General features: G+C 43.0%; 1 protein-coding gene across 1 annotated transcript in view; it reads right to left on the reverse strand.

The window, feature by feature from the left end:
- Positions 1-3,874: 3,874 nt before the first annotated feature.
- Positions 3,875-21,356, reverse strand: part of otog (otogelin) — a 59,289-nt gene continuing 41,807 nt past the window's right edge. Inside the window, exons 32-55 of the mRNA XM_061044141.1 lie at positions 21,191-21,308; positions 20,876-20,955; positions 17,794-20,540; positions 17,070-17,247; positions 16,732-16,883; positions 16,554-16,643; positions 16,289-16,475; positions 15,231-15,451; positions 14,873-15,011; positions 13,736-13,924; positions 13,375-13,584; positions 13,145-13,249; positions 12,533-12,637; positions 12,326-12,427; positions 12,110-12,208; positions 11,824-11,864; positions 11,208-11,283; positions 10,286-10,464; positions 9,941-10,045; positions 9,640-9,759; positions 9,004-9,049; positions 8,566-8,637; positions 6,420-6,499; positions 3,875-5,685 (exon numbers count right to left, since the gene is read on the reverse strand). Coding sequence (XP_060900124.1) covers positions 5,485-5,685; positions 6,420-6,499; positions 8,566-8,637; positions 9,004-9,049; positions 9,640-9,759; positions 9,941-10,045; positions 10,286-10,464; positions 11,208-11,283; positions 11,824-11,864; positions 12,110-12,208; positions 12,326-12,427; positions 12,533-12,637; positions 13,145-13,249; positions 13,375-13,584; positions 13,736-13,924; positions 14,873-15,011; positions 15,231-15,451; positions 16,289-16,475; positions 16,554-16,643; positions 16,732-16,883; positions 17,070-17,247; positions 17,794-20,540; positions 20,876-20,955; positions 21,191-21,308 — 5,642 coding nt within the window. The 3' untranslated portion in view covers positions 3,875-5,484. The remainder of the gene's footprint in view (positions 5,686-6,419; positions 6,500-8,565; positions 8,638-9,003; positions 9,050-9,639; positions 9,760-9,940; positions 10,046-10,285; positions 10,465-11,207; positions 11,284-11,823; positions 11,865-12,109; positions 12,209-12,325; positions 12,428-12,532; positions 12,638-13,144; positions 13,250-13,374; positions 13,585-13,735; positions 13,925-14,872; positions 15,012-15,230; positions 15,452-16,288; positions 16,476-16,553; positions 16,644-16,731; positions 16,884-17,069; positions 17,248-17,793; positions 20,541-20,875; positions 20,956-21,190; positions 21,309-21,356) is intronic.

Below are 21,356 nucleotides of genomic sequence, written 5' to 3' on the forward strand. Positions count from 1 at the left end.
TTGTGAAATGATTTGTGATGATGTAACGTTCATGTTTTTTATTCTGACCTCTCCTCAGATTTAATACATCAAGAAAATAAAACAGCAGGATGAACTTCATGACAAAGATGGAAACTCAGTTTGTGACTCCCCCCCTTCAGGCCCCTCACTTGTGTTTCACTTACACTTAAAAACCACAGCGTGTGTGTGTGTGTGTGTGTGTGTGTGTGTGTGTGTGTGTGTGTGTGTGTGTGTGTGTGTGTGTGTGTGTGTGTTGATGTGTGTGTGTGTTTCTGCAGCTGTTTTTAGCCTGTCAATCTGACAGTCACTTTCCAGTGATGTTACTGTGAGCCTTTACCCACGATGCATTTCTCTCTGGCTGGGATCTGCAGCACAGCTCAGAGTTAAGCTGAGGAGAAACTCTTGGCTCCTGGCTGGGCATGTTGGTGACGATCCTAAAAACAATCAAGACTGATGATAGATCGTTCTTTCTTTCGAGCGAGTGAACGTCCGGCAGAGTGAAGCAAATATTCTCTCTGTGTGGTGTGGACAGTGAAAGAGTCGAGGTTTGGGGATAGAGAGTGCAGCTGTTGTAACAGGATTACCAGGGGCCAGATGACCCTCAACCCCGTTCTAACCCCACCCATGAAACAACACCATCACCCGAACAAACCTCAGAGTCAGCACACACAACAAACGGGGACTCTCAGGTGACACTCCAATGCAAAATCAGGAGTTTTAAGTTGTATGTTCATGTCTAAAAAGTCTGAGATTTTGGTTATTTTCCACCACAATTGAAGTTCAGAGATTATATGATGGTTTATTTCATTAAAACAGAACAACTTCCTCCAGAAATCGGCTAGCATCAAGAAGCACGTCACTGCAGCTGTATAACAATGTTACTCATTTAATCCAGCGTCTGACACTGACAGAACAACACAAGCATCAGTCAGGTTCTGTGAAATGTTTGGTGACATCAGAGAGAGCTTCCGGCAGAGGTCCAGCGGGCAGGACGTCAACAGTCGTACGGTCTCATCAGAAGATCACTATGTGCCCTTCTCAGAGGAGCTGCAGCCAACTCTTCATCACACATTCTCATATTTGCTTTGTGTTCCCTGACACATGCTCATTCTCCTGTGACTCCCTCCTGACCTTATGTGACTCCTATTCAACAATTACCCTCACCTCACCTGACCTGCCCTGCCTTCCAACTTCTCCCATCAGCCCTGCAGTTAATATCCAGGCTTGTTTTCAGTCTATATCTTTGCTGTTTTGCTTATGCTTTAGATTACTTTTAATTCTTCAGCCAAAATGAAAACTGTGTTTAGTTGAAAATGTCCCATGTGAATTATTTTGGACTTCCACTTCAGGCTAAAACAGTACCCAGGGGCGTTGTGGTATGAGGTGGCCAGGCCCTCCTTGAACTCTAATTGGTCACCCCAGATGCCACCTCATAGTGTTAAAGTATGATTTGCTATCTGCCTAGTCAGTGGCGGGACATCTGTTCAAATCAACCATCAAAAAATAATTATTGTTATTCAAGTTGATTTTGTCCTTAAATATTGAATCAAGCAAAATATACAAGTGGATTGGCTCCCTAGAAAAGCACCAGAGTTTAAGTTAGGAGCTGATTTGAAAACTTCAAGAAGGTTTTCAAGGCTTCTCTGACAACAATGCAGCAGCCAATATGTCCTCCTTCTAACTTTAGATTCTGGTCCTGAATGGATTTGTTTGGACCTGAAAAGGTAGGCGGTTTTAAGGCACCCCCCACACGGCCGTTTTGGACGCCCCTCTGTTTGCCAGATATGAAACCAGTTATCAGGTCAAACCAACAGGTGTTGCAGCGATGGAAGCAGGCAAGAGAAGTGGTTCAGATAGAAGTGATTGTACCCGATCTAAAAAGCCTCTGCATGTTTCTAATAAGCTCCACGAGCAGAAACGTGCTCAAACTAGGATCAATATTGGAGATGCTTTTGAAAAATGGAGAGAGGTTAGAACACAGAAAGGTTTACAGACCGATGCAGAGCTGGATAAACACTGAAGCTTCAGCGTCCACCACATGGCGACCTGCGTGAGCATCGACTCTAGAGAGGAGGGGGCGGGGGGAGACAGCTCTCTACAATGTTTTGAATTTAGACTGCAGTACCCATTTTAAACACTAGGTGTCAGAGTTACATATTGCACCTTTAAGTGAAGTCATGAAATGTTTGTACTTGTTACTTCATAATGTTCCCAACAGCTCAAGCTTTGAAACACAAATCTGAACTGGAGTACACTCGGCACTCTTCCTAACACCACTTTACAATATGAGTTCTTTGCAGTCTCCTCAACAGAATCGTGCATAAACGGTGGTGGTCAGGCTTACATGTCTGCTAGAAATCCCTGGATTTTGTGGGTTCACTGCTCAGTATCATTTTTCCGTCTACCCATGTCGACATGTAGCAGCATGTAATCGGCCGTGTGTTCAGACCAGTCAGTCCGTCTGGAGTCTGAGACACGAGAGGAGGGCACATTTACAGATCTCACTTCCTCTGAATATCCATTGCTCATACATCTGGTTTAGTATTTGATTGATACTGAACACTGAGTTTGTGAAATTAGAGAAGTAACTGAAGTGTTTTTATATGGTCATAATGGTCTGTAGTGTTGTTTTCTTACATCTGCTCGGAAGTCTGTTTGAGCAAGAGTTTTAATAATAAAGACAACTGTGAGAACTGATTTCATTCTGCTGTTTAGATCTTACATAAAAGATGTATGTTCAATTGTATCTTCAGTTTATATTAAAACAGTTGACAGAATGTCTGCAGGTCTTTAAAATGTACAAGTTAACAAAAGTAAATATTTATGTTGTCTATGACTATAGTACAAAAAAATCCAATTAATCCAAGATATGTTTCAAAGTAAATATTTGATCAGTTTTATTCTCAAAACAAAAGTCCTCTCACTTAAAATTCACATATTATGCAAAATACACTTCACCATGAGAAAAGTCCATCCTTTCTGTCTTTTTCCTGCTCCATTTTTCAGAAAATGTGTGCTTAATGTGTGCTCAACAGGCCATTTGGAGATGTTCCCTTCATGACATCACAAAGGGCAGTAACCCCTCCCCCAGGTGGGTGACACTCCCACAGCTAGGTGTTTGTTCTGCCCTCTGAGTCTGCCTTCTCACCGTAAACAATAGGACATGGCGCGAGAAAGCACCGAGACACCCAAGCCCTTCCAGAGAGGGGGCGTGGTCAGACACAGCTCATTTACATATTTAAAGGTACAGACACAGAAACAGCCTGTTCTGAGCAGGGCTGAAATAGAGGGGTTTATAGACATGATCAAATACAGGATCAGAGTGGATTTAGAACAAGAAACTTCACACACATGTTTTGAGGAGCTCTGAGACTTATTTAAACTTGTTGAAAAGGAGAATAATATGTGATCTTTAATGCATTACTTCTGAATGTGTTTCTAAGTTTTGGTCTTAATTATGTTTCTGGGATGATTGTTTTACCCCTAAAAAGTTCATATTCAGGGGCAGTACTTTCTGAAGTTACAGGAACTTTTTATGGGCAGCTTGCATGCTGAACATGTCTGATTGGTAGAGTACTAGCGGCATTTTAAGATGCCTCAATGTCATCTTTTCTTATTGCTTTGATTGAGAGCCCCCTTGTGGCGGAATTGACATATTTTGCGTTTAAAGTTGTGGGTGCCTTATGTGAAAACTCTTCTTCTTTAGTTTGAATTACTCATGAAAAACAAAATGTAGAAAGGATGGTCAAACTTATGACAAGTGCAGAGAGTGACCTTTTAAAGCTACATTCAGTTTCCTTTTGACGCTCAAGAGCAGAAAAATCCTCATCTCTACTGCACACGGTCCTGCTGCCTAATAAACAAAGACGCTCAGTTTTCCAAAGAAAATATTTATTGAAAATGCAAATGTACATTTGTATGATACAAATCCTCTTTACTATCAAAGTGGGATTAACATTAACAAATGTTTGTTGACAGAGAAACATGTGTCGAATATTTCCCGGGATCGTGTTGCATCTGTTTGTTTTCTTTGTGACCCAACAAGAGAGAAAAAAAAGATGTCCTCTCTTTGTTTACAAAATCAGAACGGCTGTGCTCTATCAAACTCCAATAAATAAATAAAGTGCTCCACATACAGCTGGAAGTCAATCAACGAATAAAGCTTTGCTAGTATTGATTATGTAAAAGTACATTTCAGATTACTCTGTGTACAGTTGATCGTTACCTCTCTAGAAGTGAAAAATAGAAGAATTTTACATTTCAAATGATTTCTCAAAGACAGTAAAGAAAGTTATTTACAAAAAGACGGCACAACGCACGCGGTTCAGGGTCACCATGCGACTCTCTGAAGGGATCGTCTGTTTCACAAAAAAATCATTTTCAAATCTTTCACTTCTCAGCCAATAAACACCAAGTTCCCACACAAAATATCGCCTCTTACTCTTTGACTCTGCTAGACATTTTCTTTAACGGCTGGCAGGTACGTGGAGGAGTGGCAGGAAAGTAAAACATCTGAGCTCAATCTGCAGCGTGTTTCTAAATGTGTCAATTATAAGTTTGATAATAGTTAAGTATTATGAGCACATTAAACGACTTGGTAACACTTTAAATAAAGGTCAACATATTCAACATGAACTAGTTGCTTATTAGCATGCTAATTAGTAGCATGCTAGCTGCTTATTAGTCATTATTAAACAATTACTAGTACCTGGAGCCGATCCCAGCTGTCATTTGGCGAAAGGCGGGCTACACCCTGGACTGTTCACCTGTCAATAACAGGGCTGACATACAGAGACGACAACCAGCCACAATCACATTCACACCTACTGACAATTTTAGAGTCTCCAATTAACCTAATGAGCATGTCTTTGGACTGTGGGAGGAAGCCGAGTACCCACTCATGCAAGGGGAGAACATGCAAACTCCACTCAGAGAATCTCCTTGCTGTGAGGGAACAGCGCTAACCACTGCACCATGCTACTAATTAGCATGATAATAAGCAATTAGTCAATGGTGAATATTATTTCCTTCATTTTAAGTGTTACCAACAACTTAAATAATCTGAATCTGATTTTTATCGGACATCATCAGCAAGAAATCTGCTGAACGTCATAACAACCAAGTGCTGTATAAAAAAATACATAAGTAGGCCGCTATCTTATCTTTGTGACCCTTTTTTTAATTTCACTAGGGAGGTTAATATCAAAGGATCTCCAGCTGCCTGCTGAGTAAAAACGACCCATTGTTTACACCACAATACCACCTACCTGCCAGCAGAGGCAGCAGGACCCACGACTGTTAGATCAAGAACCAGTCAGTCATGCACTCCTGCCAATCACAGCTCAGTTTTTCACACTCTGAACCCTTTAAAGCAACATGGCTGTTCAATGTTTCTTTTCTTCCTCTCCAATATCTTACAGTTTAACTGCATGTAACTATAAACAGTGTGTGTGTATATATGTGTGTGTTTGCGTGTGTATGTGTTTAGGACCATTGGCAGGAGCAGTCTGTCGGCTCCTGGATCGTGTAGCTGACCCACGTTGAATTGCTGCTACAGTAAAGTTGCACGGAGCGCCGCTGCAGCCCCGTCTCCCTGCAGCACTTGCAGAAGCGAGCGTATGTGTTGATGTTGTAGTTGTAGATGCTGGCAGACGGACACTTTCCATCACATGACACGATGTTCACCTGCAGGACACAGAGAGTCGGTACAGAAGATAGCTAAAGCTTGGTAGCAGAAAAGAAGCAGTGAGGCAGTAAGAGTTAATTCATTATCAATCATAACAGGTCCAATACATACTTTTTTAAATTTACCTGAAGTCAAGTTAAATCCACATTTTTGGTATTTCTAACTTTGTTTTTCTTGAGCTAGAGCTGCCCAATCACCTCTACACTGTTCATACTGGCAGCTCATCCTCTGGTCTCTCCAGTGGGGGTTACAAGAGAGATTGGAAACGTGTCCCTTAATGTGTCAGATTTCAGGTTGAATCATTATGCAGATGATACACTGCTCTCCCTTTGTAACATTATATATACGTCAGCTGTCCTTATTGTTTAACTATGTAAGCCCAGCAAAAAAGCTGTTGTATTTTATTATCCCAGCTACTGTAAGCTGACTTGACTTATTATATCTGTATTGTTCTTTATTTCTTTTTAAAATGTCTGCTAAGGGCAACATATTGCTCTACAATGTTCCTGAAGTTTGCTGCTCTTCAGATTACAAGATTTAAAAAATCCTGCAGAACCCTCATCTCAGCACAAGATTAGCTGAATTTGCAATGTCTGATTTGTTATGTATTAAGTTTGCCCTTTGTGGTTGGTATTATAACAGAAGCTGTACAAATGTTGTAGTGAAGTTTTTCATGTTTGTTCAAAATTGAATAAAAAGGACCAGCTTGATTTCATATCAGATACAAACATACCGGCCTGTTGCTGCGACAGTCGTTCTTTCTGATCGTCATCCTCACTGTGACCTTCTGACAAGACTTCCCGTCTTCTTTGCCTGGTCATGTGACAACAAATCAAATAAACAACAAAAGCAACAAAGTTGACGTACAAATTTGCAAACAAAACATGGAAATTGCTGCATTTAGAAGACACAGCAAACACCAAGGTGTATTTGTCCTGGGAAGGACAAATGCTGCAGATCATGCCCAAGCTGTCAAGCTGTTTTAGTGGATGAATTAGTGAGAAGAAAAAGAGCCAAGAAATGATTAAGGAAAGGTCTTTAATCAGAAAGTAACAAAGGAGGAAGCTTCCTGGTAAGCAATAAATGTCAAATCAAGCATCTTCTGAGAGCGATAACAAAAGTATTAAAAAACATTTAGGGCTGATGAGATGCTTGAAGAAGATGAGAAGTATTTATCGTGAGAACAAAAAGACGTGAAACAAAAATCAAACATTTTTTAAACAACAAAAGACAGTTTCAGCTCACATGCTCCGTCAACCTTTGTGCCACATGTAAACAAATAAACAAAAACAAATTAGAAAAAAGTTAAAGCTGCAGTGTGTGGCATTTATTGTTATTCAATATTAAAGGTCACATATTATCCTCCTTTTCAACAAGTTTCAATAAGTCTCAGAGCTCCTCAAAACATGTGTGTGAAGTTTCTTGTTCTAAATCCACTCTGATCCTGTATTTGATCATGTCTATAAACCCCTCTATTTCAGCCCTGCTCAGAACAGACTGTTTCTGTGTTTGTAGCTTTAAATGTAAATGAGCTGTGTCTGACCACGCCCCCTCTCTGGAAGGGCTTGGGTGTCTCAGGCTTTCTCGCTCTATGTCCTATTGTTTACGGTGAGAAGGCAGACTCAGAGGGCAGAACAAACACCTAGCTGTGGGAGTGTCACCCACCTGGGGGAGGGGTTACTGCCCTTTGTGATGTCATGAAGGGAAAATCTCCAAACGGCCTGTTTGAGCACACATTTTCTGAAAAGTGGAGCAGTTAAAAGATGCAGAGGATGGACTTTTCGCATAATTGGGGGGTTTGTAGATGGACTAGAGACACATATTAGTGTTAGAGAAACGTGTTTAGCATAATATGTGACCATTAAAATTCCTTAGAAACACGTTCAGTTAAGAATTATTTTACTGCACAATGACTTCTTTTTCTTATCATATTTAATACAATTGTGATGATCACACTTAAGTACTTTATTCAAATAATCTTGTACTAGATTCAATTCTCTATGGGGTAGTACATTTGCTTGAGTAAATCACTTTTCAAACCTTTATTATATTCGCATCTGACTTCCATTACCTATTATCTGAGTGTTTCTAAATATTTGTCCAGACGTTTGTTTAGGTGTCTGCACTGTTGATACTTTGACGGTTAAATGCCTCACAGAGCAGCTTCAGTTTCCCACACAGCTCCCTCTGGTGGCCAGGCAGCGCTGCAGCATGCAGCATGCAGATCCTCTACAGCAGCTACATGTTTTGAAGAAAAGATCCCGCACACCCACACCAGAATCTACAGACACATACAGACATCTAAGCCCGACTACTGGGCCACTACCAACAGTACATTGTTGGCAATCAACAATGCACTGCCCAGACAGTGCTAAATGGGGGGTGGGGGGAAGAGTTTACAGTAACTGTGGTGGATTTATAATCCATGTGATCCACGGGGAGGGGCAGGGGGGTAAATTTCTTGTCCCTGTCCTCTCAAGTGTGTCAGCATTTTTGGCCTACAAGAAAAGGTTTGTGTCACCCACTCCTTTTTAAGAATGCAATTATTCTATAAACCGTCAATGGTCCTTTAAAACATAATTTTAAGGAAACATTTTGCATGAAAAAAGGGGGTGGACACAACCAAGTTAACAGCTCCAAGAAGAGGGGTGACTGCTATGCCTGCAACAAATATCATTTCTGAGGAGTTTTTGAATGAATTTCTACTGATTTTATTTCTCAAAGACCTGAAATGAGGCAGCAGTTGAGAGGACTGTTCTGCAGGGGGGGGAAATGTTTTAGTGAGACTTTCCTGTGTCGTCATTTTGTTGATGTTTTTTGAGGGAGTACATTGTTGAATATCAACAATGGCACTGACAAGCCTTGTTGTTTTTATGTACCTCGTTCACAGTTTGTGTTAACTGTGGGAGTCAGGGGGCTAGTGGGGAAAGGGAACAGAGAGAATCCAGTACCTGGTGGGATTGGTACATGAATGATGGTAAGCTGCAGCACATAAACCCATAAACCCACTTTGCATTCAATCAGACGCTTCTCAGTGACACGTCAGAGACGTTTTCTGTTGACATTTTGTTCTGATTTCACTGAGAAGCACGCTGACAGATCTCCCGAATCTGAATAAACAGCAGACAGATTATGAGAACTGGGATCCAGCCCTGACAATGTGCATGATTTTATTTTGGACTGAAACAGACCAACTGAAGGGCAAACATGTTGGAAACATGTTGAGCGGCAGATGAGTGCACTCTTCAGTGTCAGCTGCAGCCTACAGAGCGACACTAGCTACATTTATGGCCACTACACTCAGATCAGATACTCACATGTCTTGCAGCATCCGTCCATATAACTTACGACAGTTCCACCGATCTGAGTGCAGAGAAGAGTCAAAGTTTTAACACAGCGATAAAGATAACCGTCATAGTGTGAGACCCTCAGAGAAGGCCCTGAGGAATGGGATTTTGTGAAAATATTCAATGTGTTGGAAATTTACATTTTGAGCGTCCTGGATATACAGTATGCTTTAAAATAACTGTTTTTTTTGTTTTTTTTTAACTTTGTCTGAACTCATCTTTATACTTGACTTACAATAAACCAACCATCACACATTTGATATGTAAATGTTTATTTATTGAAACCTCACTGTTTTCTGTATCTGGAAAAAAGCTTCCTGGGAGCTCCTGAGCTCTCTTATCTCATTGGTGGGGACGGCCTGCTGCTCTCATCCCTCAGTATTTAACCAATCCCTTCACACACATTCATTCACCGCCGACCAAGAGCGGGAGCAACTTGAGGTTAAATGTCTTGCCCAAGGACACATCAGACATGTGGCTGCATGGAGCTGGGGATCGAACCTCCGACCTTCCGGTTAAGAGACCACTGAGCCACAGCCGCCCGTGGTGTACTCGTGCTTTGTGCATTATGTACGTTTTTTCATGTGTGTGTTTCTGTATGCTCACCTTCATACACTCTGTTTCATTAAAAGGCGGGCAGCTGAAGGAGTAGGAGATGAGTGTGGGTCCAGATAAAGTGTCAGTGCAGTCGAACTTCATGCAGTTTGAAACCCACGACCTCCCCGGCTAAAAAAAAACAACAACACATCGACACCATAAATATCAACAACAGACTGTAGCAGCTACGCAGTGCTGTGAGGGATCCATACAAGCATTGTTGAAGTTACAGGATGTGTGAGGTATTTAAGAAAATATGTGAAATAGTCATTGTTACTAGTTTTTGGTTAATTTGTAGCTGAATTCTTACCTTATAGAGAACTGCTGTCCCATTCTCATGTTCATAGAGGCAGGAAATATTCTTACACACTCCGCAGCACGTCGACTGATCCTTCGGGGGGATGTACATCTGATTCTGAAACATACGTCAAGTCATCAGGTTCAAATGCAAGCTGCATGACGGGAAAAAACGGTAAATTAGAATAAACTAAGATTAGATGCTCATGTTGTATAAAATGAGACATGTTTTGTATCTTTGCTAAATCAGATTTGTTTGAAAGGACGAATACATGGAATTAGTTCAAGATCCAGGTTCAAAGGGCAGCAAGGGAAAAAGTTGTACTGGTGTGTGGGTGTGTGTGTGTGGTGGTCTTACTGGTCGGCAGTGGGCGGAGCAGTTGATGCTGCTGGTGCGTAGCAGGTGGAAGCCGCTCGCCGGGTCGAGGCTGCGGCTGCACTGCCTGCTGTGACACAATCCGTCCTCATCGTGCTCCACCAGAGTCTGACCCGGCCGCAACACGCTTCGCTCTCCAAACACACACACCGCCTCACGCACTGGACACACACACACACACACACACACACACACACACACACACACACACACACACACATACACACACACACACACACACACACACATAAACAGAAGCAGGAAGGAGGTCACAGTGAATAGGGCTTCAAATTGTTTTGCTTTCCTAATTTAAATTTAAGCTTTTTGGTAACCTGAGCAAAAATCTGTGAAATTTCTTTATTTTTCTGCTTTTGTTGCTCTCTCAACAACTCATGTGTTTGTGCATTTTGTGCTCCTATGAAGATCTTTTGGTTTGAGTGTCGGTTTTGGCGCCCCCTGTGGACACACCAGTATGTGTTCTCTCTTTGCGGATTTTATCCTGTACATATGGAGGTAGTATTTTTTAAACCAAAATCTCCCCCTGCTTTCTTTTAACACTCAAATATATCACTCATCGAGGATCTTTACAGTGCTAAAAAAAAAAAAAGTTGCCCCCCAGCAGCAGTAGATAGAAATAGAAATAATCAATCTTGCAGCTGATGATTTCTTTTGCTTTTTGAGGTCATACAGAGATGTCAGCATTACATTCAGCCTGCTTCATAACCACCTAAAACACTACTCATAGCAGCTTTAAATTGTGAATCAATTTTCATGTTTACAATAAAATATGAAGCTCATCATTATTATTACGATAAAATGTGTAGTAGCTATGAAACAAAGCAACTCTAAGTCTGAGTTTTCTCATCTCAAACTTGAAGCAGTTCCCCTCGTCTGCAGCACTCACCACACTTGTATCTTTTGCAGGCACACTGGTTCTGAGGGTCGGACAGGAAGGCTCGGTCCAGCTGTGCAGCCTCTCCCTGCAGAACACAAAAAAGAACCAAATCAAAAACAAGTAGAGCAAACACAGACACACACATAAAACACACAGAGAATAAGGAACTATTATAAATGGACAAGAAGAATAAAATGATGTTTTCCTTTTAGTATCATTGAGATCTCAACCTTTTTGGAATGAATAAAGTTTTTTATGTCGGCATATTTTGTTTAATTTATTTTTTAAAGCTCTGAGACTCTCAAAGTTCGAGCAGCCATTACATCAGATAAGTTCCAAACACATTAAATATGAAGAAATTAAGATTTCATTTGCAAAAACAGATAAACGCTGTTCTGGAAAAAATGCGCCGAGAGCCTAAGAAGTTGCTGTTTTCTGATCTTATACTCCGTTTTGGTGCAAAAACCCAATAAAGCATATTGGAAACTGGGTCAGAGCCACCTAACTACAGTTTGAGTGATTCTATCTGAAGAAGAGTTTTATAAAAATGTATAAAACGGGTTTATCTGCTTTTGCAAATGAACTCTTCAAAACTGTCAAAACAATACAAAAAATGATTTCGTACCAGGCCGCATTTTGGGGAGGTGATCTTTTCACAGGAACACTCTGAAAAACACCAAACATGAATTATGAATTTATTTTCTACTCCACACATGTCAGCTACAAATAAACCATTCTATGACCATAAACCAAACATGTTAATACAGGGTTAATTAATTCTTAAAAAAAAAAAACTTAAACCTATTATAACCAAATCTTATGTTACTGTGGATCTTAATCTCCATCTGATGTAGCTGTGACTTTAAATTCATTTCAAATGTTCCTGTTGTAGCTGGCTCTACTCGTCGTACCACATGATTGGCTGGGACAGCAGCGACCCGGAGTGGAGACGGACGACACCGACATCCCGACAGGACAAGTCAGCTGAGGACACCTGTAGGGCTCACACACTGAAAACACACACAAACACACACACACACACACAGGCACATAATGTCATCATGTATATATTCAAAGTGTGTTTGCTGTCTGTTAATATATTACATAAGAACATAATGTGCTCTTACCACACTGGTAGGCGGGGCAGCAGTGGTCTGTGGTGTTACCGTCCACCGTCAGCACCTCGCCATCCTGACAGCGAGGAGGCGTCTCCGCACAGGAAGAACACACTGCAGAGACATACACACTTCATACATCACGCTGATCTTATCATTTACTGAAAGATTATTAAGACGTAGAAGACAGCATTTCAGCTGCTGAGTTTTCAGACTGACTGCAGATGTGGGCGAGGCAGCAGCTGCCGTCGGCTCGGGTGGCGATCACAGTCTGGTCCTCTCTGCAGGCGGGAATATCGGACTCGCAGAGGTCGGGATCACACTCTGTAACACACACACACACACACACACACACACACACACACACACACACACACACACACACACAGACATTGTTTATTTTTAAAACGAAGCTGCAGGTTGGATAGAGAAAGCTTACATAAGCATTAATGCTGGAGCAACAGAAGCCAATACACCTTCATGATTTGTTTTATGTTTTCCCCCTATGATGCACAAGGACAAGAGCGAGCTGTAGAGTTAGAAGACCTCCGTTAAGTTTGTGTTTGAATCAGCTCACATTCAGGAAAATTGGCCAATTAAACTATCAATCAATAAATGTAAGGACAGGGAGGAAGTTAAAATGTAGAATATAAATGCAATCTTCCAGCTGTGAAGCAGAAGTTATCGTGGCAGTGATTCAATTTCTGAAGACACAAAATCTTTGTGCTGGTATCAGCTGATTAACTCTTAATACAGTGAAAGTGACAGTACAGTAAAGAGGCGCCATCGCTCTACTGTTCAGAGGGTTTAATGATAAAGAGATAAACTCACCGCACACGTAGTCCGGGCAGCACGAGTCCTGTCTGTAGTACGACACCAGTTTCTCCCCGTACTTACACTCAGGAGGGAGCAGCTCACACAGACTCTGGTTACACACTGCAGAGTCACACCAGTGATTAATAATCTTAATCTAATAATTAATAATCACAGAAAAAGGAAAGTTGTAAGATTCAGATGCTTGCTTAAATGAGACCATGCTCAGGGATCCTTGTTGGTCTTACCGCAGACTCTCCGTGGGCAGCAGCTGGTGTCGTCAGCGAGGCTGATGATCACCTCTCCTGCTCTTTGGCACACGGGGGCGGCTACGTTGGAACAGTTGTACTCAATGGGAACGATGGTGTCGTTGTCGCAGCGGTACATGCAGCAGGCGTCCTTCGAGGCTTTCCAGATCTCACCGTGTGCATGAGGAACACCTGAGCTGTCAGTGCAGGCTGCAAACACACACACACAAACAAATAGCATGCACACAAAGAGACACTATTTTAGATTATAGAAATTAGCTTTTGGGATTAAGGACAAGTTATTATTTCGAACAGTTCCAGACCTCCTGCTCTGTAGTGCAGACAGGTACTCATGTCTTACCACACTTCTCAGGTGAGATGCAGAGGGCGGAGTACGGCCGATGGAGGAGAGTTCCCTCCGGGCAGACGCAGCCCTCCGTCAGGCCTGAACACTGGTCTGGGTCTGAGTCATAGTCGTGGTTTGGGCAGGACTGAGACGTGCAGGTGGGAAGACATGCCTGATATCTCAGAGTGTCGGGACACAGGAAGGCTGCAGGAAGAGAAAACAAACATGTCAGTGCTTCAAACACAAAACTTTGTTTAAGACGTTAAACCTGGTACACGTGTGGTGGCGTACAGAGCTCAGAGCTGGATCTGCCTTCATGGTATTATATTGCATTGTGAATAATTAGTGGTGTTGGCCTCATGTGATTCCAGTTCCTTGTGAGATGCATCTTTTACAGAAGAATTTCAAATCGTCAAACGAGAAGCACAGTTGTGAATAATGTTAACTTTGGGTGATTTCTGTGTAGTCTTGCTGGCTGACGGTCACACTGTCATGGCTTGAATTTGATGAAGTTTTTAAGAAAATCTACCAGAATAAAGTCAGTGGAGGCACTGTGAGTCCAAGACAAATCTCCTCAAGGGGACAATAAAGTGTATCGTATCTCATCGAGATGCTGGTGAGTCAGACTTGAGACCCTTTATGTCACAGTGTTGACAAATTGCAGACACAGCCCCCCCAAAAAGTTTCATTAATCACAACATGTCAAGTGACGTTTTCTCGCCGTTGAGTAAAGCCTGGCTCACTCTACAGGAGTTTTAAAATCCTATCCGATTTTGAAATCAGGTCAAACACACTTAACACAGCATTATCTGAAGAATGCTCACGCTGCAAGATATGAAAATCATGGCGCGTCACATACTACAGGATTTTACAAAGATTATCGTGCCTGGTGGAGGAACGAGCTCATCCAAACAATGGGTCTGGGGGTTCAATTTGAGATTTTAATGCATTGTGCAGAGAGGCAAAAACTTTTGGTTGAAGAAAATCTGGGGAGACGCGGACCTCAAACCGGCCTGATTATCCTGCAGTCTGAGCCAGGCTTTAGTGTGTGGACACATCTTCCACCACCCTTAGATCTGGCAGTAAAAAAAATAACGAACTCAGAGAAGCTAAAAGTAGCTGATTGTTTAAAAAGGCTTCTAGAAATCTTACGGCAGTAATCTGGACTCCTCCACTCGATGCAGATGTTGAATTTGTGGCAAGAGGCCACGTAAGCAGCCAGGGCCACACACTGGTTGTTGACATACTCCGCGTCCCGTACCCAAACCTCACAGAATGTGCTTGGTGGGACCTAGAAACAAAGAGACAATAACATTTTACAACATTAGCTTACACTAGAAGTTTCCATCATTGGATGCTTCATAAATCATCACTGCTCATTTCCCAGTACAGGTTATACCAGTAGTTCTACAGCCTATGTCTTTTAATTCAACTGTCAAAATCTTTTGCTTACATAAGAGAACAACATTAATATTCTGAACACTAACTAATGATTCAATGGTTCACATACAAAGGCATGGCAGGGAGAAAAGGCGTTCTTTTGCAGCATGCTGAGGCAGCTGGAGCAGTCGCTCGTGGAGCAGTTGTGCTCTCGGCGGCGGCTGTGGCTGATGTAGCTGGTGGTGTTGGGAACCTGCCAGCTGTCGATGAAAAGAGCCGGATCTTCATTTACACCCACTGTTGTGCCGTTTGCCATGGTCAGGTCATTTGTTGGGTCCCCGTCACAGAAACCTGAGGAGAGTGTGAGGGGGGTTTTGTGCTCATTTACAGAGTTCAAAGTTAAAGTAAAAAAATTAACTTGCTTTCACATGATGCTGCTGTAACCCTACATATCAGTTTTACAAACTCACAAATAACTGAAAGTAACATTTTACCTTTAAAATATGGTCTTACAAATGTTACATTTTAGCTCACTTGTTTCTGTACTATCAAGCCAACAGCCAACCCCAGGGGACAAAAATGAAGACAAGTTGGAAGTGTCAAAAAATGCAATTCCTTAACTGGCCACTTGGGGCAGAGATAAAAAGTGAGTAATTTCACTTTGAGTCTAAAAAAGAAAGGCTCAACTTTACAGCTAAATCAAACATGTTAAAGCCTGGTATAGTTAGGGGCATGGCTGCTTTAAGACAGAAGAAGGTGCTACTAGCTGCATGCTAGGTGTCACCTCAGCTAGCTCAATGAACTCGAAACGCTCGGTTTTGTTTGTTTTGTTGGTGACTTTTGGTGAGTTTTTCCAAGCAAATATCAGAAGTGTCTTACTCTGACTTTTATAGCACTTGCAGACCAACTAAGAACTCCTTGCTCCAATTTTTTTAGTGAGTGAATTCTAGTTTTAATATGTTAGCACAACTAATAAGCATCCACTGGCTTCTTTCCTACTCCACATACTCTCCAAATATGGTCAACTCTGGATCCAAAAAAACCCCAGGCTTATCTGTTCTACAGTATATAGCTCGCCCTCATGAAAGGAAATTTATGTTTTTATAAACACAGAGGTTAGGGTTAGGGTTAGAAAGAGAACTGATACTGGGGAAATTGTGCAGGGAGTAGGAGTTTGGCTGCTCTTACCACAGAGGCCCATGGTGGGAAGCTTGTTGCTTGAGCCTTCAGTGTCGATCACCATCATGCCGGTGCTGTGGTACCACTGCAGCTTGAGACCGGCCGGGCTGCGGATCAGGTACATGTTGCCGGTGTCGTATATCTCAAAGCCAAACTTTTTGAAGCGAGGCTTGGCATACCGAGCATTGACATAAAGCTGAGGGAAAACAACAAACGCATGTTATCCTGATCTGTAACAGGAGCATATAAAACTCCTAAAAAGTGTTTCCTTTACCCTCCTCTGCAGCCTGTTGATGATGATGTGGTTAGAGTTGTGGGTGATGTTGAGCGCCACCAGACACAGGTTGGTGAAATTCCAGAGGAGCTTCAGAAAAGAAGAACATCTGGTCAAAATCAATGGCAGAAAAGTCAGTGACTTACATTGAAATCTGCTAAGTTAGATATTGACTCACAGGTGAATCAGAGTCGGCAGGACACTCCTGAACCAGGATGCTGACAGTCTCATTGGGCAGCTGGGTCACCACATATGAGGCAGCCTTGTAGATTGCAACACTGTTCCCATCAAACGTGATCACATTCAGATCTGGAAACATTGAGCAGCGACCTGAAAAAAAGGAGGGAGAACACTCAAAATCAGGAAAAGGTTAATGAAATCACACAGAGATACAACCAAGGGGGATATCATCGCTCAGGTGAAATACAAAATCAGGGGGTTGCTCATTGTCACTCTATGTCCAAGCTTGAAACTTGAAGTAACTGTTAATAGAAATTCAAAAATAGTTTTCCTCACATGGACAGTCCCACTTAGGGCAGCACTTGTCTCCATTGACCAGTATGGCAAAGCCGAGCAGGCCACAGTTCGGAGGGTCAGAAGTGAAGGGGCAGCTCTGGGATTTGTTGAACAGGACAAGCTGGTTGTTGACGCAGATGTACTTTGTGCATTCATCGACAATCTCAGCATACGGAGGCTAAAAAGAAACCAATAAAAAGCTGAAAATCAAGGGTGCATGGTATAATAGAAGATGTGATATAGGGACTAACTCCTAAATATAGAAATAAACTGCATTATCAGAATGTAGATTCCTGCTATGGGATACATGTTTTTCTCACCGGCCTACCTCAGTGAGCAGAATTTCTACATGATTCCTTCACAGTGTTAAAATAAAAGAAGCAGAAATACCACCATTTCATCACCAATCAACTTATGGAGTACAATTCTGAAGACCTAAGTTTGGCATTTTGTCCACTGCGACCTTGGCTTTTATGGTTTTTAAACAGATTGTTTATAGACAAGGATTAGATTTGCATTTCTACATCTCTATCCTTGTTATCAGGTCACCATGCGAATGACTTGTAAATTATAGGTGGTCACAAATTAAAGCATGCCCTGCTTTATGGTCTACTGTACTTGTAATGAAACCATAATTAGCAAAAATTTGCATCTTGGGGTTTTGACAAATACTTAAAAGTAGAGATTACAGCAAATTATGTTAATGTATAACAAGTATACCTACAGTGCACATCCTTGTTGGTGATACAGCCATGGGTATTGTCCTCTCTGTGGTGTGTCTGGTTGTTTCTGTTGGTGAATGAGGCGACGTCAGAGCAGCAGGTGTTGTTGCACTTGGAGTGGTATGATCCACTGTGTCCTGCTCAGTTGTCCTTCCTGAGGAGGCTGCTGGGACTGAAGTTGTAGAGGGAGTGGGCACACCAGGCTTCTGGGTGGAAATCGGTGTTTCAGGTGGCGGTGTAACAGCTTTGGAAGTGGATGGTGACATGTCAGTGTCTTTTATTGTTATGGTTTTCTCAGATGTTGATGACTCTCTGGTGGTCACCGTAGGGATAGCTGTAGTAGCTGTAGCTGTTGTTTCAGGAGGAACAGGCATTGGAGAGGTTATGGTAGTTGCTATGGTAGTTGATATGGTAGTGTCTGCTCTTTCTGTTGTTACAGACTCTGCAGGTGTTGTAGACGGGACTCTTGACGTGGTTGTTGTGCCAGGGCTTGGTGCGTCAGTTATAGGGACAATAGTGGTTGATCTGGTAGCTTCTGTTGGTGGCCTCGTTGCTATAGTAACCCTTGCAGTGATTGGCCTGATGGTTGACCTTGGGGTAACTCTTGCTGTCACAGGAACTCTTGGGGTTGTTCTGATGGTGGTCATCTGAGTGCTGGTGGTAGTCGTTGTAGCAGGTGAAACTCTTGCAGTGGATACCAACCGAGTGGTGACTTTATCCTGGATAGTCGTCGTCCTTGGAGCTGCGGTGGAAGTAGTTGTCTGCAGCTGAGACCAAGATGGAGGTGGCTCAGCAGTGGATCTTGTTTGCAACTCCTCTCTGCTGGTTGGTGTATGTGTTGTCTCTGTAATGGGCTGTACGATTACAGGTCCGGGAGTGGTGGTAACGACACCTGGTGGGGCTCCTGTGGAGACAGTGGTGAGAAGTGTCTCAGGAATACCGGGTGGAGGATGGTGTGTGACCAGTGTATTGGTTGTGGTGGCAGGAATTTCTAAGATTTCTGGGGAAATTGTAGTTCTGGTGGTGGCTGATGTGGCAGCAGATGATGTAGCAGAGGTGGGAACCACTTTGGATGTTACAGGAAGGCCAGACATTTCTGTAGTTTTAATGGATGTGACAAAGTGGAAGCCAGTTTCAGAAGTGATCTCTGGTTTAGTCTTCATTGTAGGACTGTAGCCAGGGATGGAGGAGGTCTCCCAGTGGGAAGGACGCCACTGCTCAGATGTCTGAGTGGTAGACGTAGTATGGGTGGAGCTTTCCGTTGTTGGTGAAAGTGGTGCAGCAGTGGTTTGTGGAAGAGACACTGGTGTAGAAGTTGGTTTCGTTGTAACAGTGGAACTTACGGACACACTGGACAATTCTGAAACCTCTGGAGCTCTTGGAGTTGTGGTTTTCTCTGTTGTGGGGACAGCAGCTGACCAGGATGTTCTCTCAGAGTAGGTTGTGGTGGTGGATGCAGAAGAGGTTGTGGTGCCTGTGATCTCTAAAGTTGGCAGTTCAGTCGTTGTTCTGGTAGTTGCAGGTATCTCAGATACAGTGGATTCAAGTGTGGTCGCTTTCTTTGTCGTCGTTGTTCTCCAGTCTGTAGCTGCTGAAGTAGGAGCAGTTGTAGTTGGTGCTGCGTGGATTGTGCTTGATGTTGGAGACTCGGGAACAGTCGTTGAAGAAGTTGTCAGTTCAGTTGAAGTTGTCTGATGAATCTTCTCTGTTGTGACAGGTGGTGATGTTGCCTCTGGACTTATGTACGCTGTTGGTCTACTTGTCGGGAAAAGTGCAACTGGTGTGACAGATTCTGTGGTTTTCACTGAGGTGACTGCGGGTAATGGCACACTTTCTGTTTCTACAGGTGTTGACATTGGGAGTGGTGAAGAGGTTGTGGAGACTGTGCTTGCGGGGATAAGTGTAGTTGTTGGGGGAGGTTGCTCCACTGTGACAGGCTTGGTGCTGGTGTCTATGGATGCAGTAGTAGATGCACTGGGTATAGTAGTCCTTTCAGTAATTCCAGATGTCTGCGAGACTGGCTCAGGTCTTGGACTAGTAGTGGTTGCAATTGGAGTAACTGCTGCTGATGGAGTTGTAGCCTCTGTAGTGTCTTTGGTTGGGTGTAGGACAACAGGAGGGGAAGCAGTGATGGTGGTTGGTCTTGGAATGGTGCTTGTGGTAGGTGCTGCAGATGGCTGCAAGGTTGTGGAAGTGGTGGTGTAGAGTGGCTCTAGGAAGTCTGGCTTTGTGGATGAGGTGACCCAGAGCAGTGCTGTGATGGCGTAGGGAGCGCTGCTTGTTCTGAATGTACTGGGAGCAAAGGGGTTACTTGTAGAGCTAACTGCTCCAGTTGTCCTTAATGTTGCACTTGCTACAGTTGTGGCCGAGGCTTCTGTTTCCCTAACAGTAGAGAGAGGCTCATCCACCTCTGGCCTGACTGCAGGGGGCGCTGTTGGTGAAGAAGGGGGTCCTACTGTTGTAGAGAGCTCAGGAGCTGCAGAGGGGGCGACGGTGGTTGGATGTGGTTGCTCTTCAGGCACAGATGGTGACTTAGATGATGTGTGTGTGCTCACTGCAGGGATAGAGGTGGTGAATTTAGCGGTAGAAGCAGTCTGCAGAGGGTTGGAGGATGCTGCTGTGGTGGTCGTGGTCTTTAGGGGGGTTGTGGAGGAAGCAGGGCTTGAGGTGATTGATGAAGTGACAGCTGCAGAGGTTGGATGAGCAGTTGATGGTATTACAGGCTTCACAGCAACTGGGACCTTGATGCCTGAACCCAAACAATAAAGAGTGTGTTAGATTTGTGCTGAGCTCAGCTATGAGGTGCCCTTAGCTCAAGACAGTCCTAACCTCTATGGTAGTTGACCTCATAGTTCATTGTCTCTGTTCTTTTAAAGAGAGAGAGCAGACGGTAGAGGGCAAAGGTTTTATTACCTTCCACATATGATACCTGTTCCTAAATGGTTGGAGGTTTTTTGTGTTGCACACACAGTTGCAAGGTTTTTACAGTGACACAAAGATTACATTTGCAGGCCGAAAAAGAAGATATTAGCTAAATCTGAAAAATGTGCATTTGAGAGAACTACAACAATGGGCAACACTCACAGTCTTCACTGTAGACACACCGACGGGTGACTTCATCCAGGACCATGTGCGATGGGCAGACAGGAAGACAGCCCTCCACTCTGCACAAAGAATAATACACAATCATGAGAACTAACCCTAACCCAACAGAAACCGTTGCACTTTAAATAAAACAAGCATGCAATGAACAAAGGACAAATTTCTAAAAGGAAGACAAAATCTACAAGTTGTATTTATGGTCAAAGAGGATGCAGGATCACATTAAATTCCCATATGAACTATTCTGCAAACTGTGTGAGTTTTGATTAGATTTATTAGACAGGTGAAACTTCTCACTCTGGGATGCTGACACAGGCTTCAGCTGACGGGTCGCTGCATGTCTTGAAGCAGGGGACGACGCAGGAATCATACCTCCACTGACACCGAGGAGCAGGTTGAGAATCTGGGCTGGGACCTGATGTGTAACACACACACAATGTAGATATTTTACTACGAAAATTGG

This window comes from Labrus mixtus, chromosome 1, assembly GCF_963584025.1.
Source record: "Labrus mixtus chromosome 1, fLabMix1.1, whole genome shotgun sequence".
NCBI lineage: Eukaryota > Metazoa > Chordata > Actinopteri > Labriformes > Labridae > Labrus > Labrus mixtus.